Source organism: Onychomys torridus, chromosome 2 (genome assembly GCF_903995425.1).
Source record: "Onychomys torridus chromosome 2, mOncTor1.1, whole genome shotgun sequence".
Lineage (NCBI taxonomy): Eukaryota > Metazoa > Chordata > Mammalia > Rodentia > Cricetidae > Onychomys > Onychomys torridus.
In genome coordinates this window covers 16519071-16545344 of record NC_050444.1, presented here as the reverse complement: position 1 = coordinate 16545344, position 26274 = coordinate 16519071, and the positions used below count along the sequence as shown (strand labels likewise).

At 40.1% G+C, this 26274-nt stretch overlaps 1 protein-coding gene across 1 annotated transcript in view; it reads left to right on the top strand.

Moving 5' to 3' along the window:
* Positions 1-7578, top strand: part of Slc26a7 (solute carrier family 26 member 7) — a 126623-nt gene extending 119045 nt beyond the window's left edge. Inside the window, exons 17-19 of the mRNA XM_036178694.1 lie at positions 3418-3472; positions 3553-3656; positions 4631-7578. Of these exons, the coding sequence (XP_036034587.1) occupies positions 3418-3472; positions 3553-3656; positions 4631-4666 (195 nt within the window). The 3' untranslated portion in view covers positions 4667-7578. The remainder of the gene's footprint in view (positions 1-3417; positions 3473-3552; positions 3657-4630) is intronic.
* Positions 7579-26274: the final 18696 nt, after the last annotated feature.

Genomic DNA, 26274 nt, shown 5'->3' with positions numbered 1-26274 from the left:
CTTCCCTTCATTAGCAGGGGTATTCTATCTCAGCCACAGAGCTGAAGCCTCTTTCCCACAAAGGACATAGAACAGTGGGCTTTATACTTTAGTAGGTTTGCTTCAGAAGATCCATCTAGATTCTAGACATTTAGGGAAGGGGGTCAAAGTTGGAGTTGTAAGAAGGCTGAGATTTGAGTGGCATCAGGTATAATATCTGCCAGGAAGTGAATTTTCAGTCTTCTAGAATGGAGACAAGCCCCCTCAGGTACTGTATGCATCACCAGGCCAGTGCTCCCTGAACTCTGTGTCTGCCTGCTCCACTCAATGAAACTGCTGCAATTACTCCCCATCATGCTGTGGCTGGGAACTGCTTTGTGAGGGAAGCTGGGCTCACACAGAGGTCCTCTCTTCTTTCTTTCTCTCCATCCCATTGTTGCTTTTTGTTTTGTTGTTGTTGTGTTAGCTCTGGGGCTCTAGTTCAGTGATAGAGTGCTGACCAGCAATCAAAGCCTTGGGTTCAATCCCCCGAATAAATACGTAAGTAGATGAACAGAAAAACTGATCTGTCAAGTTCAGGTTAATCACAGATTGATACAGCTTCACATTGTGAATTTTGACTCATATCCCATATATTTTTTTATCTCTTCATTTGTATTTGAAATTTACTTTGAAATTTCCCGCCTTTCACATTCCAGACAATGTAAAGTCAAATTGAGTAACTCTTGTCCAGTTGTTGGAGGGGAAACTGGGTGTCCTGCTGGATCTATCACACACCAGCTAGCTACGTGCTGGGGAATCATCCCATTGAAATCTCAGGCAATTCCTTTGTGGAAATGAGGAGATGGCTTGGTTTTAAGAATTAAAGGTATTTAGAAAGCAAAGAAATGGAGCAAATCAAGGTTTAAGTACCTGGTCTCTCTTCACTGGATGTCCTTTGGTGGCTGGTATTTTTCTTTTCTCTGTATTGTCTAAGTCCAGGAGAAGGCGCTTAAACTCCTGGGAGCTCACTTAAAATTCAGTTTCTGAGGCTTGGCTCTGGTTCCAGGCTTCTTTGAAACTCTCCTAGGAGACTGCTGCAGGTGGTCCAGGGCCCTGCTGAAGGAAGAGAAGCTGTTTGCCCTTTTTACCAGTTAGGCCTGTGTGTGGGTTTGCTGTTGGTATTGAACTGCATTTCAGTTTGTAGCTGGAATTATTAGTTGCTTCTTTAAATGTTTGAAAACCCCTTAGAATTGGAGAAGATGACGACGAGGGACCCACCGCCCTTAAGCTTAGGGTTGAAGGCTGATAGTTAAGATGTATCAAGCAGTCCAGGCACCAGGCATGCTAATGAATGAAGGGTTTTGTTTACCCTGAATCATGGTAATGGATTAAAAATTGTTTGTGCTGGATTAAGACAATTGATACAATTTATTTTTAAATTCTCAGGAAAGTTATACTTGTGCTTGACAAAGTATTTTTCACTGTACATACAAAGATAGCAGTTTTATGCCTGTTTTCATCTTTTTCCTCCATATTATTTACTATTTGCTCTATTGCATTATGGCCACATTATAATGTGTGTTTAGGACATAGGCAGTAAGGACAGAAACATTTTGGATTGATATATCAGTCAAATACTACTTCTGTGCTTGGAGATAATGTCTATTTTCATTCTTTCTACTTCCCCTGCACTCCGTGTATGTGGTCACATGAGTGAGTGTGGACACACGAATGACATATGTACGTGTGCAACAAGGGCTTTACCTACTGAGGCATCTCCCTGGCCCCCACTTACTTGCTTTTCTATACCCTAGAAGTAGAGATCTATCACATTGTGAGCTCAGAGATGGCGTATGGCACGGGAAATACTCAACAAAGTATTGGCATGGCCAGCACAGTTAGGAGGCACTTGGAAATGCCAGCATGTAGTATTGCTTTTCTCACTTTAGAAAGTCATTTCTTGAGCTAGTGAGATGCCTCGGTGGGTAAAGGGGCTTGCTAGGCAAGCCTGACATGTTGAGTTGATCCCCAGAATCTGCATAAACATGAGAAGAATGAACTGACTCCACAAAATTTTTTTAATCTCCATTGTGTGCTCATGGGTGACACAAACACATACACAATAGCAGCTTATATAAATATCATATCATATATAAAATTATATATATATATATATATATATATATATATATATATATATATAAAGTTTTAAAAACCACTTCTTAAAGCATAAATAATGTATTTGAATGCAAGACTATTTCTTAGTTCCAGCTACTTTGGCGAAGAGTCTGGAGCAAGAGCAGCAGGGGTGCCTCCAGCCATGCCAGCTTCCCTGTGTTTTTGCAACGCTCTAGATAGACTGTTTACTTATTTCAGCATGAAGAGCATTGATCCTGGAGTTGTGGACTGAAGGGAACTGGGTGACTTCTATTTATTCTTTCATGGGGGATGGGGTGGGGGTAGGGGTTCAGGTTGGTGAATTGGAAATTGTGTTTATCAACATCAACAAGTCACCCATAATAGCAATGTGTTTGTGCTCCACTGGGCTTTACAGAAAGTAAAACAAGAGAAGTCACCTTGAATTAGTCACATTAACTTAGAGAAGCAGGAGCCACTCATTCAGTGTCAAAGTCAGAGCCCATATTTTATTTTTTGTGTGTTTTTATTCATTTACACTCAAGTTGGTACAACTCTGATTAATCTACAATTCTCATTTTGAAAGAATGACTTACTGAGGAAGAAGGATAATGTACATGGTTACAATGCATTCTTAGATTGCATTGTATATAAGAAGTGTCACTATCACATAACCAGTTCCATCCAATTGTAAATGAACCTTTACACACACTTTAGACACACTTCATGGTCATATTTTGCTTTTGATGAATTTAATATCAATCATTCATAAATTGTTTCTGGTTGAGTTGTCTAGGAGGTAAGAGTCAAGGCCCTAGTCCACCCAAGCATTAGTTAGAATTTCTCACCTTGATTGATTTTTAAAACTGGAAAAATTGGTTCAGGTTATAATGAAGTTTAATAGCTGGGATTTATTGAGCCAATGAAATATTCCTAAATTGTGTGAAGTATTAAAGTTAGCAGGCCAGCAGCCTTCATCACTTCCACAGGTTGGTCCTTGACTTTGCATAAAAGATGTTGACAGCAACCTTATATCATTCTTACAGGGAAGAAAAAGCTTTTAACTTTTCTAAAGAAATGGTAATATGAGCAGCTAAATTTGGTCTCTGTAGAATGATTCACTGTGTGCATCTCTTAGAGCTCACTGGGCATGTCCGTAACTGTGTAACAATGCCTCCCTCTGGTGGCTTAACTTCAGAAACATCGTTTTTATCCTTTGTTTTCCCGAGGAATTCTCTTTCCCAGCCCCACAAAACCCATTTCCTCCCTCTAGTCTTCTATTCTGAACTAACCATGAGAGTGCTCTTTCACTTCTTCCAGCTTTACCTGGACTGCAGGAGCAGGGGCGTCGATGTGTTCTTAGCCAATTGCACAGGTAAGAGTGTGGCATCTGCAAACATCAAGCGAGGACTCTGCTGCCCCAGGTGTCTTTACATATCCTGTGCTTTCTTGCAGCATCCTTAATGAAAGCAATGGCATACTACGGGGACCTAGACACTGAGAAACCGATTTTTTTTGACTCAGTACCTGCTGCAATAAGTACCATCCAGTCAAATAAGGTGAGCTGATTCAGTTAGCAAGCAGGCATTGTAAGAAAAACTAGCCTATAGAATCAAGGGCTTTGGAAGTATTATAGCAATTTCCCTCCCCATTGATTTAAAAAAAAAATCTATGAATATCCCTTCCCTTTGTATCTGACACATTTACTGTACACATTACTTATGGGCAAGTTATGAACAATTGTTAAATAATTTGGATCTTCTAATGTTATCATGGCTTAGAGAGTTTGATGATCACCTATCAAGTGCAGATTCTTTGCTTTAATGGCCTTCAAGATCTACTGTCCTGGAATTTGATCTTGGCTTTCTCCAATGCAGAAATACTAAATATATATTTTAAATATTATTTTTATGCTTGAATACTCTTGTCACTATGTTCATTTATATTGTTATCTTTTGAAACACCATTTACAGAGTCTAATGGTCACATGACTTCAAGTACACAAATTACTGTACAATATTGAGCTTTTTGTGTTAGTTTTACAATGATCCTGAGAGCTGTGGTTTCCTGCAATTTTCCTGTGACTTTAAAATCCTTTTGCCTTCCTCTTCCCTAGGATAGCATTAGTGCTTCCCACAGTGAGTCTTGTCATCTTCAGTCAGAAGAGTGTGTAGTTTCCAAATAATGCTGTCATTATTAACATGTATTGAGTATCTACTGTGCTCTAGAATATTCTAAAAGCCTTACTCATATTATGTAAATTTGCCACTCCATATGAGGTGGATATTCTCATTCAGCCAGTTTTCAGAATGAGTAAAATTAAGGTGAAAGGAAGTCACACCATTCAGCTTGCTTCAGTCAGGACCTTGGCCTTGGAGCTTCCTCCCACATCACTGTACTCTCACACCTTGGAGAATGTCCATTTTCATACCATGACTTGTGGCTGGCTTCTGTTAACAGTCATTCTTTCACTATAGGAGTGACACGAAGATGTGTGAGTAATGAGTGCTTGTTTCTTCCTCTTCGCTTTTAGAATTTGAGCAAGGTCAGTGATCACAGTGAAGTCTGAGGCCCATGCGATGAAGATCACATCTCATCTTTAGCAACTGCCCTGAAGAGGCCAGTTATTGGCATTTTGCACAAATTTTGGTGTATGGATGCTGCATATGGCCTCTATTTCAGTAAGAATGATATGAGTTAGCAACTGCATAGCCATTGGCCAAGGCTTGCTGACCCCTTATTTGTCTAATCTTTCTTAATAAACAGATTCATTTAGTTGTTTTATATAGGGATCAATATGCATGTAACTTTAGCTTACTAAATAGTGAAGACACTTTTATGAGCTATTTTGTATGGTATTATCTCTATTTCATTGTAAGCTAACAAGTGGGAGAACACTTTAATAGGAAGTGGTTTAGACTATTTATAAGCCATTCATAAAAAATAAGATAATCTAACTAATGTGTAAAAGAAGTTAGCAAGTGTGCCATTTTCCCATATTTACCCCAGAGTTATTTAAACATCAGTAAGATAAAGTATCACCACATATAGTGAAGAATGAAACCCACAGAAATGAAGCAACTAGGAAAAAAGATAAACTAGAAGCTATTAATGTCAATATGGATCAACACAATCACTCTGGCAGTATTCATGGATTCAATTATGCTTTTGTATTAGGAAGAAACCTGCCATTTTAGCAAAACCAAGTCCTTGACATTCATATGCTTAATTGTGAATACTGGAAACCATTAGTATACCCAGTCAGATAGCTTTCATTTCTACATGCCACATGTAAGATATTTGGCTTTCAGCATGATTTTTATTGCAGTCAGAGAATATGAGAATTCAACATCTAATATTTTACAGATAGGATCTTTTAGATGACAAAACGTCATGATTAGAATGGTTTTATGCTATTTTGATACAAGGTTAACTTTAGAAATTGTATATTTTCTATTTTAGAGATAACAAGCCAATAAAGTATAGTAGGTAATTTATCTATACCAAGATAGATAGATGGCAGATAGATAGATAGATTGATCTCCCTAGTATATTTCCATTTTCTTTTGTTCGAGGTGAGCTTGGATGTGATTATCTGTAAATATACCAAAATAACGTGATAACTGACAACACTAAGGGCCTAATAAAAGTGTAGACACTATTTTTCAATGTGTGTATATTTTATTTAAAATTACACACAAGTATTCAATTTCACAATTTTCTAACAAATTAACTTTTATATGAAGCCATAGATTAAATTATGCTTTATTCTTAATGGCATTTAAACTATTCTAGAGACTACCATTAACAGAAAAAGCCAGGCATTGCAAAGGGTGTTTGAAAAGCAAGTTAAAAATAGAAATTAAAAACTGGCCGAATCCTAACTCCTGTCCAAGTGACATATTGAAATATTCCTCAGCAAGTGTGTGGTAAACATTCCTGTGATCCTTAATTTTAGCACCTCAGTCTTTAGTAAGATGAAATAATAAAATTTAATTGCCAAAAATAGTGTTCCAAATTTTCATAGTCATTTTAATTTTACTGAAACAAACTAGAAAGAACAGTATTGGTTCCCAAAGGCCCAGGATCTTCTTATTGCTAATTTGGTTAGTAACAAGTCAGGTGACTACTATTCATTGTATATGGTTCCAAGGGGAAGTTGAGGGGGAATTAGAAATAGCTTTCTTATTAAAAGGAGTTTTATTCTGTGTCATCCATTTGCTTTATTCTAAAGGTTCATGGTGGTGATATTCTCTATCCTCAATCTACTGATCCCTGTCATATAATCATGAGTCATGGAAAGCCAAGAACAGAAATGTATGATGGTACATATCAATTGATATTTGCTATAAAAGTTTAGCCTATAATTGAGCTTATGCATTGTAGGCATTATAGATTTGTTGTAGATGATGAGCCATGGCTGACATTAAAATCATTACAGCTAATTGATGGATGATTTGTTCTGTTTTGTTGTTAATGCTGGGACAGTATTGCCTGAGAAACTGAATTTGAGAACATTTAAGTATTTATAGTATGTTTAGTGCATAAAAAGTTAACACCATTAATTTCAGTGTCAAATATTAATGTTACATTTAAGGACAAGGCAAACCAAACCACACACTGGGTTAAGTCCACTGTTTATTCCAAGACCACGAGGACTGTTTACTCAAAGAAAGTCTCTTAAATTAAGTCCTGTGAGTCCAAGAACTGCGTATAAGTTTTAGACATGCAAGTGTCTATTTCAAGGAAGAAGCAGAGAACATAGAAACTGCAAGACAACTCCAGTGTTGCAAAGTTTCTATCAGCACGCTGACCTAGTCTTACAGGACATCTTATTTTTTTTATATGATAAACTCCTTCCATAGTGCTTATTGTAGTAAAATAGCATTAAAAAACAAAACTGATCTATACAGGTGTTGAGAATCTAATATGGCAGATATGAAATATATAACCAGGAAATGACTTAACATTACATTTATGCAAATTAAATGCCCTTAAATTTTGCCATTTGTCTTTCATTTTAAAGGTTATTTGCCCTCAATTATATAATTTCAGCATTATAAAGTTTAGCTTAAACTACTTTGCAATAATTTATTTGACAGATTTCCCCTGCAATGTAATGAGGAAAGAGATCTTTCTTTTTTAATGAAAACATTAATGTGTTAATATCCCATATGAGTCACGCTTGACATTTAATGGTTGCCGAAATATGTTGGTATGTTGCTGAACATACACACACCTCTGAAATGTCAGTTTTGTGTTCTGCTGGTTGATCTGATTCAGTTCCAAATATGCTTTTTGGCAGTCAGTTTGTTGCCAGATAGATTTCAAATAGGGACTTAAGTGGTGCTTTCTCAATCCAAATATCTGTAGTGAAAAATCATGTCGTCTAAAATGCTGCACTTATTTTTATATTTTCCATGCAATTAATTACTGTTTTTTTTATAATTATTTGTACTAACTCAGCATGTAAACAACCAATTTACGTGGAAATAAATTGAAATACGATAAGTATAATTTTTTGTGGGTTTGTGTCCATTATTTCAGAGTATTCACTCCCCTGCAAAGCAAATAGTACACACTGCTTTCTTGCTCTGACCACAGAATAGTATGTGTTGAAAATTCTTGGAAGTGTTCACTGTTCCTAGCAATTTGTTTTTACAAAATTTCAGCCTGGGTCTGTAAATTTCAGTGCCTTGATTTATACACTACTGAAAGGGCCATGTTTTTGTTGTTTTTTTTTTTTTTCCTGTTTTTGTCTCTCTCTCTTTTGCTAGCACTGCAGTTGCATAACATTCTTTTGCCAGACTTATATTCTTTTTTGTTCTAATTTTAATTGATGTCTGTATTTTTATTTTCTGCTTGTGTTTTTTGCTATGTGATTTTGTCTTTCCTGGGCTCTGAGGCTGAGTTCAACTTTAATGGTAACTGTTCCTAAACAAGAAAATAAAGCATGTTTGCTTATGCACTGGAGACACAGTAGAGAATAAAACAGAAAAACAAGCAAACAAAACATCCCTGCCCTCCAGTGCTGTGTTCCAACCAGGGACTTCAGAAAAGAAACAGGGTGTGTTGAAAACATGTCTATTGTGAGTTGGTTGACATTGTGCCAAGAACACAATAAAGAAAGTGAGTTAAATGTACATCATGAGGTTAGAAAGTCTCCCGAGATGGATGGAAACACAAATGGGACTGATGAGGAAGGACGTCAGCGTGCACTACTGTGGCAAACACCAGCCTGGCAGGCTTAAACACTGTGTGTTCATCCTCACAGGACCTGCAACAGGGCATCCAGGGTGGAGGGAGCTAACACGGTTTCTGATAAAAGCTCTCGTCTGTTGTAGGTTGTGACTTCTCACTGGGGGTGGGGGGAGAGCAGAAAGAGAGATCCCTTAGCATTTCTTTTTATAAGGACACACCTTCACGACACCAAGTTTAACTTCAATTACATCTTTACAGACATCGTTTCCAAATGGAATTCAAACCATAGCCTTCTTCTCTCAACACTGGTGTCCCCTACATTTGTGTCCTCCTTAAATTTAAAAAATATATTCATTCAAACTCTACAGCTCCAGAAGTGTTACCTCTGTCTAGCACTAATCCTAACAGCCAGTTGTATCCAAATATTATCTTAATCATATGTGGCTGAGAATTAGAGGTGTGATTTATTTCTACATAAAATTTCTCTCCAGCCATGAACATGTGCAAAATGCAAGCTATATACTCCCAAAGTACAGTAAAAGGATAGGGAGAGGAAGGAAGGTCTCATCCAGAGAACAGAAACAGAAGAAAGGAATGATGGACACCAAGGAAAAAACCCAAGCTCACGAGAGTCAGGTTCATAAATCTTTTCAGTATTTATTCATTTATTTAATCGTGTGTGCATGTGTATATGTTCAAGTGTGTATGAGTGCAGGTGTGTGTGTGTGTGTGTGTGTGTGTGTGTGTGTGTGTGTGTGTGTGTGTGTAGAGGGGGAACCAAGTGAGAGACTGGGAGAGACACCTAGAGACTCTTGCGAGTTGGTTCTTTCCTTCTACCACGTGGATTCCAGGGACTGAATTTAGGTTGTTGGGCTTGGCAGAAGGACCTTGATCCACCGAATCATTTTTCCATCCATTAAATCTTAAATCTTGAAAGTAATCCTCTTTTAGTCTGTTGATTCTTCACATTCTGGACCCCCTAGAGTGACAGTCTTGCTTTCAAATCTCCAGACTTGCTCCCAAATCCTGTGCCTCTGCAAACTATCAAAACATGGGAAGACTCACACAGCTCCCGTTGAACCATCTCTATCTCTTCCAGTTCACACTGACAGTGTGGTTGTTGGTGTGATTCAGCTTCTACTGCTGCTGAGGTGGCTGACTGACTTCATAATGAAGTAGTCAGCCGGGGCCATTTTATGTCTTCCTCCAGGAGTGGAGAGTACAAAGAGGGGCATGCTTTAGAGTCAGATCAGGATCCACACTGAGTATCTTTTAGAGCTCACTGGCTGTAAAAGCTGGGTGTGCCTGGGAAAACACAGAGCTATCAAAACTTGCCAGAAGTTAACACTCAGGTCAGGAAGTCTGTCTCTGCTGGGGTGGGGAAACAACGCCAGGGAAATTTCCGCCCCTGGTTTCTAAGGCAGTTGCAGGCCACTTGCAGCTTCCCGCTGCTGCTAGATTTCCACTCAAGCCGGCTTTGTTTGTTTGTTTGTTTCTGTTTTGCTTTTGTTTCGTTTCTTTTCGCAGTTTCTCGTACAGCACCACTAACAGCAGCCCTCCCTCCTGAGCAGCCCACTTGCCTTCTTGTGTTGAACCGGCAGGACTCCATGTGGGCGCGTTTGGCGGAAACCTCGTCCTGACAGTAACAGCCGCCAATACCTCCTTGTTAAATGTTCTGCCTATCTAACTACACTTCTCAGAAAAAGGTTTCTCATTTTATGCTGCATGGACAAGCTAAGAACTCTCCAAATTTTCAAATTCATGTGCATTGTGTTCAGTTATTGCCCTTCACATTTTATTGCAAACAACCAGAAGGAACAAACCACTCCCTCAGGGCTTTGCTTAGGAATATCCTCAGCTGGGGGTGGCATTTGGTGAACTCTCATTGTATACACATAAATGTGGAGTGGGCAAATCCTGGAGGGGAGGCCGAGACAGGGATCCCAGAAGCAAGCTGGCCAAGGAGGGTAGCCTAGCATGGGGTTTAACTGAGAGGGCCTTCCTCGAAGAATCAGGTAGAGCGTGTAGCATGAATCTTAAAGGTACTTATTAATAAAAACAAACCTAAAGCCAGGTACTGGGGTGAATGCTGGAAGATCAGAGAAGCAGAACAAGCCACAACAACCTCACCTCACCAATTCCTCAGCTGATCCTAAGGAAGCTTAACCAGCTCCAGTTCCTGGTCCTCACACCTTATATACCTTTCTGTTTTCTTCCATCACTTCCTGGAATTAAAGGCTCACTTTCTGGGATTAAAGGCGTGAGTCACCATGTCTGGCTGTTTCCAGTGTGGGTTTAAACTCACAGAGATTTGGATGGATCTCTGCCTCCCAAGTGATAGGATTAAGGATTAAAGGTGTGTGTGCCACCATATCCTGGCCTCTGTATCTATTGGCTCTTCTGTTCTCTGACCCCAGATAAGTTTATTAGGGTGCACAATATTTTGGGGAACACAATATCACCACAGGAGAAACCAAGGAAGATTCCTGACACTGACTTTGGGCTCCCTCATGCACCCACTCCAAGTGTCCACATATATACACATACATGTGCATGCACACCACACACACACACACACACACACACACACACACACACACACACAAACATATACATATAAATAAAAAAACTACAGCCAAATAGCTCAAATTTGCTACTTTCCAGTTTTAAACACTAGAGCCTAGTTCACCTAGTTCTCTGACATGTAGCAAGGATCATTGCCTCCTCTAGTTTTCAATAACACTGTCCTCTTCTGTGCCTGCTGTTTCCTCAGCCTTGTTTTTCATGGCTGCATTCATCCCAGCACTCTCTTCACAATTGTTATTTGTTCTTCAGAATGGAGGCTTTGTCTATGGTTCCTTTGCCTTCTAGCCACGGTTGTGAGGTTGTGATGGCTTTTAGAGTGTATACTCTACCAAGAGCAATCCAGGCTTTTCCTAGCATTCATCTCAAAACTCTGGCCTCCACCCATTCGCCAGTTCCCCAAGTTTCTAACATGTCTTTAGGTATTTGTTACAGTAGAATTTCTCAGCTTAGCCCCAGTCTGTCAGTCTGTTTGGGTTGCTATCACAAAATGCCAGGTGGGTACGGCTCCAACAGAAACACATCTCTCACTGTTTTGTTTTGAGGTTAGGAAAACACAGTTAAGGTGCAGGCCAGTTTGGTTTCTGGGGAGTGCTTTCCTCTTCGTCTGTAGGCAGATGCTTTCTGCATGTCTTCATGGTGGAAGAAGCTATTCTTATGTACTAGTATTTTCTTATAAGTACACTAATCTTCTGAGGACAGGAACTCAAACTAAGGACATGGTACAATCTTGTCAGCCCTATCTCCATATATAGCCATATTGAAGGGCTGGGTTTCCACATATGAATTTTGAAAGAACAAAACTTTGTCCATAGCAAAGAATTACAAATTTTCTACACATTAATAATTTCCCTTTTCATGCCCACAAAATACAGTTATTAGTCACAAGTAAGCTGCCCACACTCCTGTAAATAACTTCCTGTCCATGTTCCTGTAAGCAATCTTAATGAAACTCATTAGGTCATCAAAACAAACAAAAAAACAAAAAAACAAAAAACAAAGGAAACAAACAAACAAACAAACAAATAAAAAATGCTAAAAAGACATGGAAGTAGGATGACTAGCAGGAAAGAGGAAAGGGTCAGTAGAAGTGACAGGCCTGGAGAGTCTAAGGGATGATACATTCAAAATACATTACCCACGCTGTGTGAACATCTTACACCGAAACACTATGTGCATAACTAATACATGCTAATTAAAAACACGAAGAAGAAAGTTTATTTGTATGCAAACAATTTTACATAAGAATATAATAGTTGATCCTGAGTGGTCTACTTAAAGCATTATAGTAGGAGAATTGCAAGTTCAAAGGCTGTTGGGCTATAGAATGAGTTCAAGACCATTTGTGGCAAGTTCTTGAATCCTTGCTCAAAAAAAGTAAACAGTGATGTGAAATCCACAAACCAAAAAATCAATAAAAAGTTAAATTTGAAAAAAAAAAAAACCCAACCTGTTGATAAGTGGGTATGCACCCTGAGGAGTTAAAGTAGAGTTGACTGTATTTCACACAAAGAAGTTTAGATTTGTGGTTCTTTTAAGATTTTTTTTATAAGATTACCTTTGAGATAAATAATAAAGTGACTGATCTTTTATTATTATTATTATTATTATTATTATTATTATTATTATATTTGTGTTATAATTTTACACATCAGCTATGGGTTCCCCTGTCCTCCCCCCTCCCGCCCCCATCCCCACCTTCCCCCCATCCCCTCCCCCCCATTCCCATCTCCTCCAGGGCCAAGACTCCCCTGGGGATTAATTTAAACCTGGTGGATTCAGTACAGGCAGGTCCAGTCCCCTCCTTCCAGGCTGAGCAAAGTGTCCCTGGGTAAGCCCAAGGTTCCAAACAGCCAGCTCATGCACTAAGGACAGGTCCTGGTCCCACAGCCTGGATGCCCCCCCCCCCAAACAGTTTAAGCTATTCAATTGTCTCACTTATCCAGAGGGCCTGATCCAGCTGGGGGAAATTTGTGAATTATGATCCTTTTTTTATAACCACAAAATTCAGCCTGCCAGTAAAATACCTTGCTTGTTTACACTCTGTTAATCTATTACAAGTTGCTGTTTTTCACCTGTAATACTTAAACTGTTTAATCACATAAGGGAAATGGTAAACATGTTGCTTTTCACCTATAATTATTACAATCATTCACCTAAAAATAGAATGTAACCATGTTATGATTTTTATATTGCTTGAAATATTTTGCTGAGATATATAAGCTGTAAAGGAAAAATAAAGATAGAGAGATGATAGAGAGACCCTAAAAAAAAAGTAAACAGTGATAGATGTTCAGAAGCTGAAGACCTAGGTTCAGTTTCCATGTGCCATAAAATTGAGCAGCCAGTCACACAACTAACCTGTTAACTTGACATGGTAGCAGTTCCTAGCTAATCTGATGTGGTTGGATTATGGAATAAAGTCAGGTTGTCAGGACTGGGTTTATAATACACCAACTGCTTGGAAGCTAGATGTTATAGTCTAGCAATTGTTGTAATGATGAGTCATCTATCTACAGAAGGTAGACTTTAATTGACTCGCTTTTCCTCAACTATTACAGGTAATTTCACCAATTACAGAGGCAGTTACATGGCAGAATCTTGATGATAATTTTCCACTGTGGGTGGAGCCTTGTTTATTTATTGTTTTATGTTGTGTGCTTTCAGGAAAGGAGGCTTGATTGGCACTAAATGGTTAAGTCCTCTAAATGTATTTCAAAATATCCAGTATTTAAAAACCCTAATTAATTTTCTACTGATTTACCAGCAAAAAAAGTGGCCATTCTGCATAAATATAGCAAGCTTTTGGTGTGTTTCTCCTGCTCAGAGCCTCCTGCTTTTCCAGGAAAATGGGCAATTAGTTCATATTTTGAGAAATCATACTCAAGAAAAACAGTTATTCTGCTTTCCTTTTGTTATTATTTGTTATTTTATTTATTATTCTCTCATACAATACATCCTGACTGCATTTTCTCCTCCCTCCATTTCTCTCAGCCCACACCACTCCCATTCTTCCCCAGATCCACTGCTCCTCCATTTACCTCCAGAAAAATCAGGCCTTCCAGGGATATCAACCCAACACAGCACAACAAGATACAATAGGACCATGCACAAACCCCTCTATAAAGGCTGGACAGGGCAACTTAGTAGGAGGAAAAGAGTCCCAAGCACAGGCAAAAGAGTTAGTCACCCTCCACTCCCACTGTTAGGAGTCTCACAAAAACACCAAGCTACACAAACATAACATACATACAGAGGACCTAGTACAGACCCATGCAGACTCTGTGGTTGCCACTTCAGTCTCTGAGATCCTATGAGCCCTGCTTAGTTGATTCTGTGGGTCATGTTCTCCTGGTGTCCTTGACCCTTCTGGTTCCTATTGTTCTTCCTCCCCTCTTCTGTGGGGTTCCCCACGTCTGTGAGGAGGAACCTGATGGAGATGCTCTGCTTTGGGAACCCTTCAATAAAGAAGTAAACAGTCATAAAACCAGAATTCCATTGTTATTTCCTTTGCCTTGAATGTTGCCATTTTTTCAAAGTCTTAGTTTTAATGCTTAGTTTAGTTTCTGGTTTTGTGAAATGTGAGGCCTGCTCTTCCACTGTGGTTTCCAGCTCCACACTCCGTGCTCCTTCCACACTGTCTTACATATTGACTCCCAAGTTTCTGTGCTGCCCGTTTTCTTACGAAGCCCAGAGGAACCTATTCTTTTAATAGAGTGCCTTGTGACTTTATTTAAGCCAGTGAAGCCTAGATGGCTGGAAGGATGCAGAGGTTGAGGCAACAGCCAGAAAGACTGAAACACCCCAGAGAGGAAGTTGGTTGGATGGCTAAACACATCATAGTAGGATTTTCAGAGTATCTAAATATTCCTCCTGTCAGATTATCTACGTCCTTGGCCTGAACGTCTCACCATTAGTCAGAAGTTCTCGCCATTTATCTGCGATGGAATAAGTAGGATAAAGAATGAAATGCACATAGAAACTATTGTGATATATTGGTTTCTTGGAGAATAATTTATTATAATAAATAGTTTGAAAGACATTATCATCAAAAGAACAAAGCAGAGAATAAAATGTTGATGAGGAAAGATGACTAAGGATGACCTGGGTGTTGTGGATATCGCTCTGAATAAATAAAATGCCAATTGGCCAGTAGCCAGACAGGAAGTATAGGCAGACAAACAAAAAAGAAAATTCTGGAAACAGGAAGGCTCAGTCAGGAGATGCCACCAGCTGCCGCCATGAGTACTAACATGTAAGATACTGGTAAGCCACGAGCCATGTGGCAAGGTATAGATTTATAGAAATGGGGTAATTTAAGATGTAAGAACTAGATAGTTAGAAGCCTGAGCCGTTAGGCCAAACAGTTTACATAATACAAGTCTCTGTGTGTTTACTTGGTTGGCTCTGAGCGGCTGTGGGACTGGAGGGTGAGAGAGAATTGTCCTGACTGTGGGCCAGGCAGGGCTGGAGAAAAGTTCAGCTACACCTGGGTGCAGCTAAGAGTAGAGCTGAGAATGATAATGTGGTCATGGGAGCAGGCTGCTCCTGAGGGAGGCAAGGGATGGACGAGCATGTCCCATGGCATTCATGGGCAACCTGGATGAACATGGTGTGTTCTCACTCCCAGCGTAGCTACATGGACACGTTGACACTGAAGTTCATGCAGTAGGGCATAGCTCTTCCTACAGAGGAGCACTGGTCTTTGGACCTAGGTTTTGTTTTGGCTTTGGTATTAAAATTTGAGAAAAGCATTGTGATGGCAAAATGGGATGGGCATAGGATTCTGGTTCATCTGCCCCTGCCAGTCTTTTCCTATTTCCTTTTTTCACATGTCATGGAAATTTTGAAATAGCAACTGTTTACTCAATAGAATGAAAAACTAAATTGATGCTTGCCCATTTCTTTTTAAACATATTTGAAATGTAAGTCTTAAACCTACACTAGAATTACCATAGGATTTGCCAAGCATTCACATTCAGACTGCCTCACAGGACCTAACCAACCAGGTTTCTCTCAGTAGGTGTTAAAAACAAAGCGGGGTTTAAAGCACCCATGCTTTTAAGCTCTGTATCTTAGTTCAGAGTCATAATCACAAAGACTTTCTTTGGTCTGATATTTGAAACAAGATCTTCCTTAGTTGCCTCACCTTCACTACTTGCTCTCTCAATTTCTGTATCAGTCACAACGAAATGTGGCTATGCAGAGGCCTATAATATTCTTCTTAGGTAGCAGAATTTGATTGTGTGGTTCTGTCACAGCGAAAAGGACTGCATCATATACAGTGCTCGTGTTCTCATAGTGACCATAGGTTTTACTGGACATGAGTCTTTCGGAACCAGAAAACATGTGAAATGTATGAATTTTTTATTTGAATATTTGTGGGTGGATTTCTATAGTTTCTTAACACTGGAGCTTGTAACTTAGTATAGTTCATTGTGGAAGTTTGAAATCACCTTGTTTCATGAATTTGTACTGTTTCTAACAGATATTGCTGCAGTCACAGAAGATAATAATCCTGTCCTCTGTATTGCTTCTCACATAGATCTATTACAAGCTCAATGTAAAAGGGAGGGGGTTCTCTTATAGCCTAAGGCTACATGCATAATTATTTTCCTTCAACACATCCATTGTAATTCCCTGTGTAATGCTATCAGAGTGAGTTATTGCTGAACCTTTTATTCCACACATTTGGAGCTGGAATAAAGAGATGGTGCCAGCACTATTACTCAGCTACTTTTTGTTTGGCGATTAAAACTGATGTAAACTATCACAACTAAAAAGAAAATGATATTCACATATTAATCATTGCCAGATGTGGGAATATGCGCCTTCAACTTTTATTTTATGGATTATGCTTGCTCTAGTATATGCTTTATTTGCCTTCTAACTGGTTTCTTTGGGTAATGGAATAATGGACTTAAATGCATTAAATGTCCAACAGAATCAAAATTTAATAAAATATGCACATGAGCTCCATCTCAGAATCCAAAAACAAAGTCAGAAATTGTTCCACAATGAATGCAGCCCAAGTTTCAGAGAGGCCCAGGATAGAAGTCTGTTGTACATCTTTACATATTGATCTTCATTACCCACATTAATGACTTCATGACATATACACAGAAGAAAGCAGAATTGAATATAACAACTGTTAGAAAAACTATTTGCAGCATGAATCAAAGTGGAGAGGCATATGCTATTTGTGACCATTGGGTCCTGGATTACAAGTCTTGTGCTATATACTGACTCTGGAGAAATTGGAATTCATACCATCACATTTGTGCAGTTTGAGGGCAGTGGAAATTTCTGCCCTCAGGTCAGAAGTGGACCTGCAGTATTGTCTTGCAAAGGATTTCACTTCTTTTTTTCTACTTTATGAATCACCAGTTATATATATATATTTCTTCAGATTTTATTATTTATGTATGTCTGTGTAACACGTTTTTGTCGGTGTTATCATCATAGGCCAGAGCTGGAGTTACAGTCAGTAACTATGAACTAAATCGTGATCCTAATTAGTCTTATCAATAAAATCCTGGAGTCAGATATCGAGGGTGAAAGCTGAAAGATCAGAGGAGCAGAGCAACAGCCACCACAGAGTTCTTGCCGCTACGGATCCTCAGACAGAATAGGGGCTTCTGTCTATAAGAATCCTCAGACTGAATGGGTGCCAAGTTCCTGTCTCTACCCACCTTATATTTCTGCCTCCACCTCCCTAATGTTGGGATTAAAGGCGTGCACCACCACCTCCTGGCTCTGTTTCTCTTTTAGACTAGTTCAATTTCATGTAGCCCAGGGTGTCCTTGAACTCCTGATCTTCCTGCTTCCTCTTCTCAAGTGCTGAGATTAAAGTTGTGAGACACCATTACCTGGTGTCTCTGGTTAACTGGTGGCTAGCTCTGCCCTCTGACCTCCAGGCAATCTTTATTTGTCAGAACACAAACAAAATATCACACAACAATGAACCACCTGCTGAGTGCTGGGAACCAAACTATGGTCTTTGGGAAGAGCATGCAGTGCTCTTAACCACTGTGCATCTCTCCAGTCCTTGATTCACCATTTCTGATTCTAGTATTCTAATCAACAATCAAATAGTTGCTCTTTCCTCTCCTTCCTTCCTCCTGTCCTCCCTGCCCTCTGTGGTGTGTATGTGTGCTTCTTAAAACCTGCTTGTGGTGGTTCTCCACAAACCACATTGCCTTCACCTTTAGGAAACATTTCTGCATTTTAACTCCTCATTTTTTATCATTTATTTTGAAATATATGATCTTTGCATCTGTCACACAACTGAAAGGTTCTTGACAAATGATGTTCTCTTTCAAATTCCCAACTCCAAGGATACTTATTCTACTTCTCTATTTTTATATTTTAACACACTCGCTTATGTCAAATCATACTCCCTTAGCTTTTGAAAACTACTCATATATCAAAAAAAAAAAAAAAAATCTGAACTTGTATTTTACTTTCCAGGTAGCAGACTTTATTGAAACATACAAGAATCTTTTTACAGATTTTCAAGATTTGGGGACAAAGTCCATAGGTAAAAAAAGAACAAGAATTTTGTGTACTGTGTACCAATTGTAGATGGCATCCAAGCTGCCCTCTGTCATTTTCATTAGCATTGTTGTTTAGAGGTGAATGGATGGAGCATCCTACACTTGGTTGGGATGTCCTACATCAAAAGTTCCTACACCAGTGCTTTCCATTGCCTGTATTAGAGTGAGGTAAAGAGGAGAGGGCAGTGCTCAAACCCAACCCTGGAGTCAGTCTTTCTCATAGTTCATTTGATTTAGGTTCCATGAACACTTAGCTTCCAACGTTCTCATTCTTTCTTCTAATGCTATACATGTTTTTATTTTAGCACAATTTTCTTATTCATTCGATTATAAAAACATTGATCATACATGACCTTCATGTTGCTGGCCCATTAAATATTAATTATTAGTTTTTGTTGAAAGGATGTATGAAATGATCAGCTAACATTAGAACCATATGGAGATAGCAAACACACTCTGCTCTGCTGAGGTGGGCTTTCTCATGGGCTAAGAGCAGTGTGGTTGGAGCAGAGGTAGGGGCAGGGGCAGTGTGGTCAAGGGGAGCAGGACAAGCAGGGGAAGCAAAGGAGCAGGAGGAGCAGGAGGAGCAGGGGGAGCAGGGGGAGCAGGGGGAGCAGGGGGAGCAAAGGAGCAGGGGGAGCAGGGGGAGCAGGAGGAGCAGGGGGAGCAGGGGGAGCAGGAGGAGCAGAGGAGCAGAGGGAGTAGGAGGAGCGGGGGGAGCAGGGGGAGCAGGAGGAGCAGGAGGAGCAGGGGGAGCAGGAGGAGCAGGAGGAGCAGGGGGAGCAGAGGGAGCAGGCACAGGAGGAGAAGGGGGAGCAGGCACAGGGTGAGCAGAGGGAGCAGGGGGAGCAGGGGGAGCAGGGGGAGCAGGGGGAGCAGGGGGAGTGAGTTGAAGACCATCTGGAGGCAAAGGGACCTTTAATCAAGAGAAAGCTACTATCTCTTTAGAAGGATTTAAACTTCCAGGTTTTTATTCATAATATCACTGCAGCTTTTTAATTTTTACCAGAAACTCAGGTCTACATTCAGATCAAGTGAGAAACTGTTTCTAAGGTGTCCATCCGAGGGGTGTGACAAGCTTTGACTCTGTAAATATCTGGCAAATTGTGTCACCTCTCAAATTCTCAACCAATTTCTCCTAAAAGTATAAAATAAAATATTGAAATCTGGAGAGCCAGCTGTCCATCCACGGTTAAAATTTCCTATGTGTTATTGCGTATCAAGACTCTGCCTGAAATAAATGGAGCCTCTAGGGAGCCACACTTGAGCAGGGCTTGATGGGTAATTCCAGCATTTAGAATGCTACAGAGGGATCATGAACTCAAGGCTAACCAGCATGGGGTATATTGTGAGACTCTGCCTCATGTAAACAAAACAAAACCACCCAGCAACAACAAAAAGAAAGCCAAATCTAGGGGCTGCAAAGACAGTTCAGCAGCTAAGAACACTTGCTGCTCTTTCAGAAAACCCAGAGATCAGGGTATCCAGCGTCCTCTTCCCTTGTCCATTGGCCCTGCATGCATGTGTTTCACAGATGTACATTCAGGCAACACACACACACACACACACACACACACACACACACACACACACACTCACGCACACACACACACAAATGAATTAAATATTTAAAAAATATATCTCAAACTACTAAGGTCATCAAATAAAACAACAACAAACTAACACATTGTAACAGACCAGAAGAGACTTAAAAGACAGGATGCATAATGGCTTATGTATTGTCTCCTACAGAGTGTCCTCAAACAGGAGAAAAATGGGAAAATTAGACAAACTGAGTAAATTGTGGAGTCTTTTATCACATGGTACTGTGGCTCCTTTGTTGTGACAAATGCTTCATGACTGTAAAATTGCATTAAGGGAATTGAGATTGGGCGTATTTAAAAGTAAGAATGGGAAACACATAGCAGCCCAATTATGTAGCAATACTGGGAAACAAAAGAACATGTGTCCAAATCCAACCCCCTTTGCCTAGGGGGTAAGGGATGTTCCTTGAACAGGGTCCAGTTCTACAACTGTCAATGATTCTTGAGCCCATTTTCCTTGGACCAGCTCCACCCATGACCCTTTCAGTTTTCTCTAAGATGGCTTCACATTTTGATCAGAAGTAGCTGCTGTGACTGATGAATCTCAGCTGCTTCTTTTTCTTAGGAAGTGGAAGGCCCCACGGCTTTTGTTTTCTCCTTGTTTATGCTCTTTTTGGTCCAAAGAGGGCAATGCCTGTGTCTGCACCATTTTCTTAAAATCTGTTGTGAAATATACTGGGTCAATGCCATGCTTCAAAAGTTATATCCATCATTTTTGTGTCTACTTTGGGCACAGAAAAGTACCGCAGGACAAACACACAATGCTGAGTTTTAGGAGCATATTTTTAGTTCCCTAGCTGGCTTCCACTTCATGTCTTTCCTATATCTAAAAGGGTTTGGTAGATAGATGCACCTAGAGGCCCACATCCTATGGCAATTTCTCACATTAATTTCTCATTCGTTGACAGGGTGAAAATGGGAATATATCTTCAGCACAGTGATTGCTGGCTCTTCTGCATTTCACCTGAACTTTACTTTAGAACCAATTTATTATCTGTCACCTCATCTCTGTCTTCTACTTATTTATCAGCTGCAACAATATAAACCAAACGAAATACCCAGTCACATTCTAAATGCTGCTTGACATTCTCAGTAATCATATCTCAAAACTCATTATTAGTCAGCTATTTCTGTGAGCAAACCACCACAAACTTCACAGCTTAAGTATTATATAAGGAGGTAAACAGAGGAACATTTAGGGGCCAAGGCTCTAGAGCTCACAGGGGACCACTCTCTGCCTCATTTTATTAGCCAAATCAAGGGACATCTCAAATGAACTATTAAATATGACAGATGAAATTCAATGTGACATGTTTTAACCTAATAGTTGTGGGAGGTGGTTAAATATTGTCAAGTCATGGATAGAAGTAAGCTTTCTTTTAGTTAGGGATAGGCTTAGTTATAAATAAGAGATCCCTTCTCTTCTGCCACGGAAAAGTGTGACTTAAACTAGATGAATTTTATTTCCCCTTCATGAAAATACCTACTTCAGAGCTTAGGGGAACTATTCCCTGGAGGTTCGTAAGGCTTGCCCTCCCTCCGCAGTAGGGCTTCTTCTTGTCACTTGCATAGAGGAGGCTGCATGCCCAGCATTATTTAATACCATGCCAGGGATCTCCGCCTGCTTCCTTACTCTTTAGGTAGACTGACTACACAGTATGATACAATTAATCCCATAAATTGTGGGTTTCACCCTGAATTTATCTGCATGCATCACTTATTTATTGTTATCACTTGTCTCTCACGTTAAAAAGTAAGCTCCGCTCAAACAGAACTGCTCTGCTCAAGGCCTTATGCCAGTTCTTAGGACAGGGGTTTATGGAGCACAGCAGCTAGTCCTTGATGTCTGCTGCAGGAGTGGTGGCTTAGATGTAGATACAGAGGGTCTCAACATCCCAATGAATCTTAGCAATTCAGACTTCAACTCATTTGGCTACTGAGATGGGGCAGAGTAGGGTGGAACCCAGTCATCATGAAACAGGGCAAGAAGGGACTGTGAGAGGGGCTGGTGCCTGCACAGCACACTACCCAGCAGCCTCCCTTTCTCTCTCTAATCTGCCCAGTCTGTGAAGGAACAGTTGTGTTGGCCCTAGTTCACAAAGTTATTAGCCAAATCTTTGGCCAGGAAACCCACAATGATTTATACTTTTTTTTGTATGACAGTTTATCACATACACACATACACACACACACACACACACACACACACACACACACACCCTCACATGCACGTTATGTGACTCTATACCTGGGGAGACATGAACAATTTCTATTTATCTCAGATAAGGAACCAAAGGCATACCAAAGTAAGGGAATCACCAAATTCTGACTTGGTGAGCCAATGAGATTGGACTGACTTACAGGAGCACTGGTGAGGTGTTATTTTCAGGTGGAAAATGACTCAGCATCAGCTACATCACCAAGAGTATATCCCCAGGTGCTAGCTCATGAAATCTAGGAATCATGGGGCTGGAGAGATGGCTCAGAGGTTAAGAGCACCGACTGCTCTTCCAGAGGTCCTGAGTTCAATTCCTAGCACCCACATGGTGGCTCAAAACCAACTGTAATGAGATCTGGTGCCCTCTTCTGTGTACATAATAAATAAGTAAGTAAGTAAGTAAGTAAGTAAGTAAATAAATAAATAAATAAATAAATCTTTAAAAAAAAGAAATCTAGGAATCTGAAACACAGTGCACAACCTACAGGCAGCTCACTAGTTTAGGGGGTGTCCTTTCTAGGAAGCTCATTTGGTCTGAACCTTTCCTTGGCAGCTTGGCTTATTAGAAATGTCTCTTAACACTCATTAATGGTTATATAAGCTTGGCAGGAGGTGGCTAGTGAATCTGGTCAGTTTCATTGATTTCCTGAACTATTCAGTTGTCTGCTTCCTGGGGTCAAGAAGCTTCCCTTTGATGTAGAACACACTACCTCACCTTTGAACATCCTGTATCTCTTCTTGGAAGCTTCTCTTCCAAGATCTAAGATTTTAATCTTGGAGAAATTACTACACAACATATCATCCCCCCACCCACACACACACTCTCACACGCAACACATATACACACATGTAGGTATGCACAAACTAGCCATTGAGGGTGACCAGAAACTTGGCTTGAGACTGTCTTTTGCTTTACTGGAAAAAGTCCAGGAGGAGGTAAATAAATACTGACTCTGAGACTAATTGAGGATACAATGAAATAGTCATATTTCTAAGTTCTCGGGTACATTGATTGATGTAGCATATATAAAATATGTCAAAAATGAAATATAATGAACTTTTGATTACATACTATGTGCCTGCACTCTTGAATATAATTTTATAATTAAATTTTAAAAGACTCTGTAAAATAACTATATCAGAGTTCATCTTATAGATGAGCACAAGATGTCCAAAACAATATTCTTTCTTGTACATTGCAGGAGAAAACATGTTTTCTCTCTATATGTACCCTTCTATTCTATTAGTAAAATAGCCGAGCATATAAATGAGGTCACAAAGCCCATCCATGCTGTCCCTTCCATATGAGAGGCCTACAACAGAGGCCAAAGACATTCATTGATTTTGAAAGCTGGACATCATGAGCTGCCAAACCATAATGACAAAATCAGAGATGAATCTTAGGCTGTTAAAGGAAATCAGCTTAAAAAAAAAGAAAAACCTTCCTGTTCACTTTCTCTGTAATAATGAACACTATGAGAAATTGGGGGAAAATAGGAGATGATGTGAAAAAAGGTGAAAATTTGTAATTTCTTCCCATAAGAAAATGCTTGCTGCTTGTCTACGCAGAAGCAAACATCTGGAAGTCAATATGCAAGTGCTTTCACCATTTCTTTACATTTTTTCCAATACTTGGTGTCAATGACTATAAGGAAGCTGATGGCAAAGCCATAAACCAGAGTGACATAGAGATAATGCAAGGACAGTGATCATTAGGAATGATATTGAGTAGGCTTTTACCTGGGGTAAGGATATCTTTTTTTTTCCTCCTCTTATTTCAAAAACAGCATACCACTATTCCAGGAAATAGAAGGCCCAGTGAACCAGGAAGAGCTTCTTTTAAGTCCTAACCATCATCTCGTCATCTCACCCTTTGCTCAGGGCTATAACACATCCTGTGGTATTGGAATGGGATACTATTTTTATTCCCTAGACTTGCATGTAGCAGAGCTCTGCTTCTAGGGGGACAACTTTGGACTTAGCCTTTCTTGATCTGCTTTTCTGAAAGTTGCCCAAGAGCTGCTAAGTGAGCAGAGCAGCAGCCATCAGAAGATGTCACTCTAAAGCACACACTGAGGCTGGACGTGATTGTGGGAGAGTCTTCAAACATTGTTTGTATTGCTTTTATCCTTTTGTCTGTGTGTGTATGTGAGAGCCCACAGAGGCCAGAAGAAGCCATTAGGCCCTCCAGAATTGCAGTTACGGGTAGTTGTGAGGCAGCCGATGCTGGTGCTGGGAACTGAACTCTAGTGCTCTGGAGAGGCAGGAAGGACTCTTGACCTCTGAGCCATCTCTTCCCATGAGAGATTTTTTAAAATAAAGTTTTGAAAGATGTTTATCTAAACCATACTGTGGAAATGGCTTTGTGAAATGGAAATATAAAGCCTTATTGATTTCATTTGTATCTTACCTTAGACATTGACTATTTGCCCAAAATAGACCTAAGTCATTCATTAAAAGAATATGTAAATCACTTAGCATTTTTCTCATCCAACAATAATTTTCTGAGTACCTATTATGTACCAAGTACTTTATCATATGTTTGATATACATTGGCAAATGAAAAGGAACTGGATTTGGAATATTTGTGATACTTTAGTAGTGAAGACTCCCATGAACATTCCATATGTGTGTGTGTGTGTGTGTGTGTGTGTGTGTGTGTGTGTGTGAGAGAGAGAGAGAGAGAGAGAGAGAGAGAGTGTATGTCTTAGGCATATACTGACTGAGAAAGACCTTGAGCACCATTGTGGTAGAAGATACACTCGAGGCAGAGGAGTGCTTGGGTGAGAGAGTCGAGACGCTCCTCTAGGTAGTGTTTCAGTTACTTTTCTATTGCCATGACCAAACATCATGGCCAGTGTAATTTATAGAAGAAAATGTTTATTAGGGTTCATGATTCCATAGAATTAGAGTCCATGACCATCATGACAGGGAGCATGACAGCAGGCATGCAGGCCTAGCACAGGAGCAGTAGCTGAGAACTCACATCCTTATCAAAAAGGAAGAGGCAAAGAGAGCTAGCAGTGGATTGTGTGAGCTTTTGAAAGCTCCAAGTCCTCTCATAGCAACACACCTAGTTCAACAAGGCCACACCTCCTAATCCTTCACAAACAGGTCCACCAAGTGGGACTCAAGTATTAAAATATATGAGCCAACTGGGGCCATTTTTATTCATACCATGAAAATAAGGTCCTCAGAAAAGGTACTTTTGATGTGGCAAACAGCAAGAAAATACCCAAACAAAAAAGCAAGAGGGAGAGCTGGAGAAATGCTTTAGTCATTAATGTGTTTCTTAAAGAAGCATGAGGATCAGACTGCAAATCCCTAGCACTCACATACAACCGGGTTCACTGGCATGTACCTGCATTCTCACCATCACAGAGACAGGTACAGGAAGATGCCTAGAACTTAATACCAGCCAGCCTAGAAGAATCCATGGGCTCCAGATTCAGTGAAAGAACATGTCTCAAAAACTAAAGTGGTAAGCAATCAAGAAGATATTCAGTGCTGACCTCTGGCTTCTACACATACAAGTGCGAGTGTACACATGCACACTTACATCCCCTCCCACACAAAACAAGATTGCTATGGGGAAACAGCAAGACTAGACTGAAGGGGAGGAAATTTTATGCACAAAGTCTCAAAAGCTGGAAATAGCTCGGGTGTTCAAATGTCAAAGCTTGGGACAATAGCTCTAGGGGCAAGAAGAGAGTAAAGCCATTGTCATAGTAGAGGCAACATAATGGTGCCAGGCCTGTTTACAGTGTAAGGAAGAGGAAGGAATCTTGTTTGGAAGGGAGAAGACGATGTGTAAGAAAAACGGCTGAGTGACTGGAACAGCGCAGGCTCCGCTAATGGGAACCACCCTTGCCTTGGCTGTCTATGTGACAGTACTAATTGCCATTGCTGCTTTCTGAGAAGCAGATTACACTTCCACTGTCTCCTTCAGATAAAGTCTTGTCCCATGTGTGCTTCCCCCCCACCCCCCACCCCCAGAGGCAGGGTTTCTTTGTGT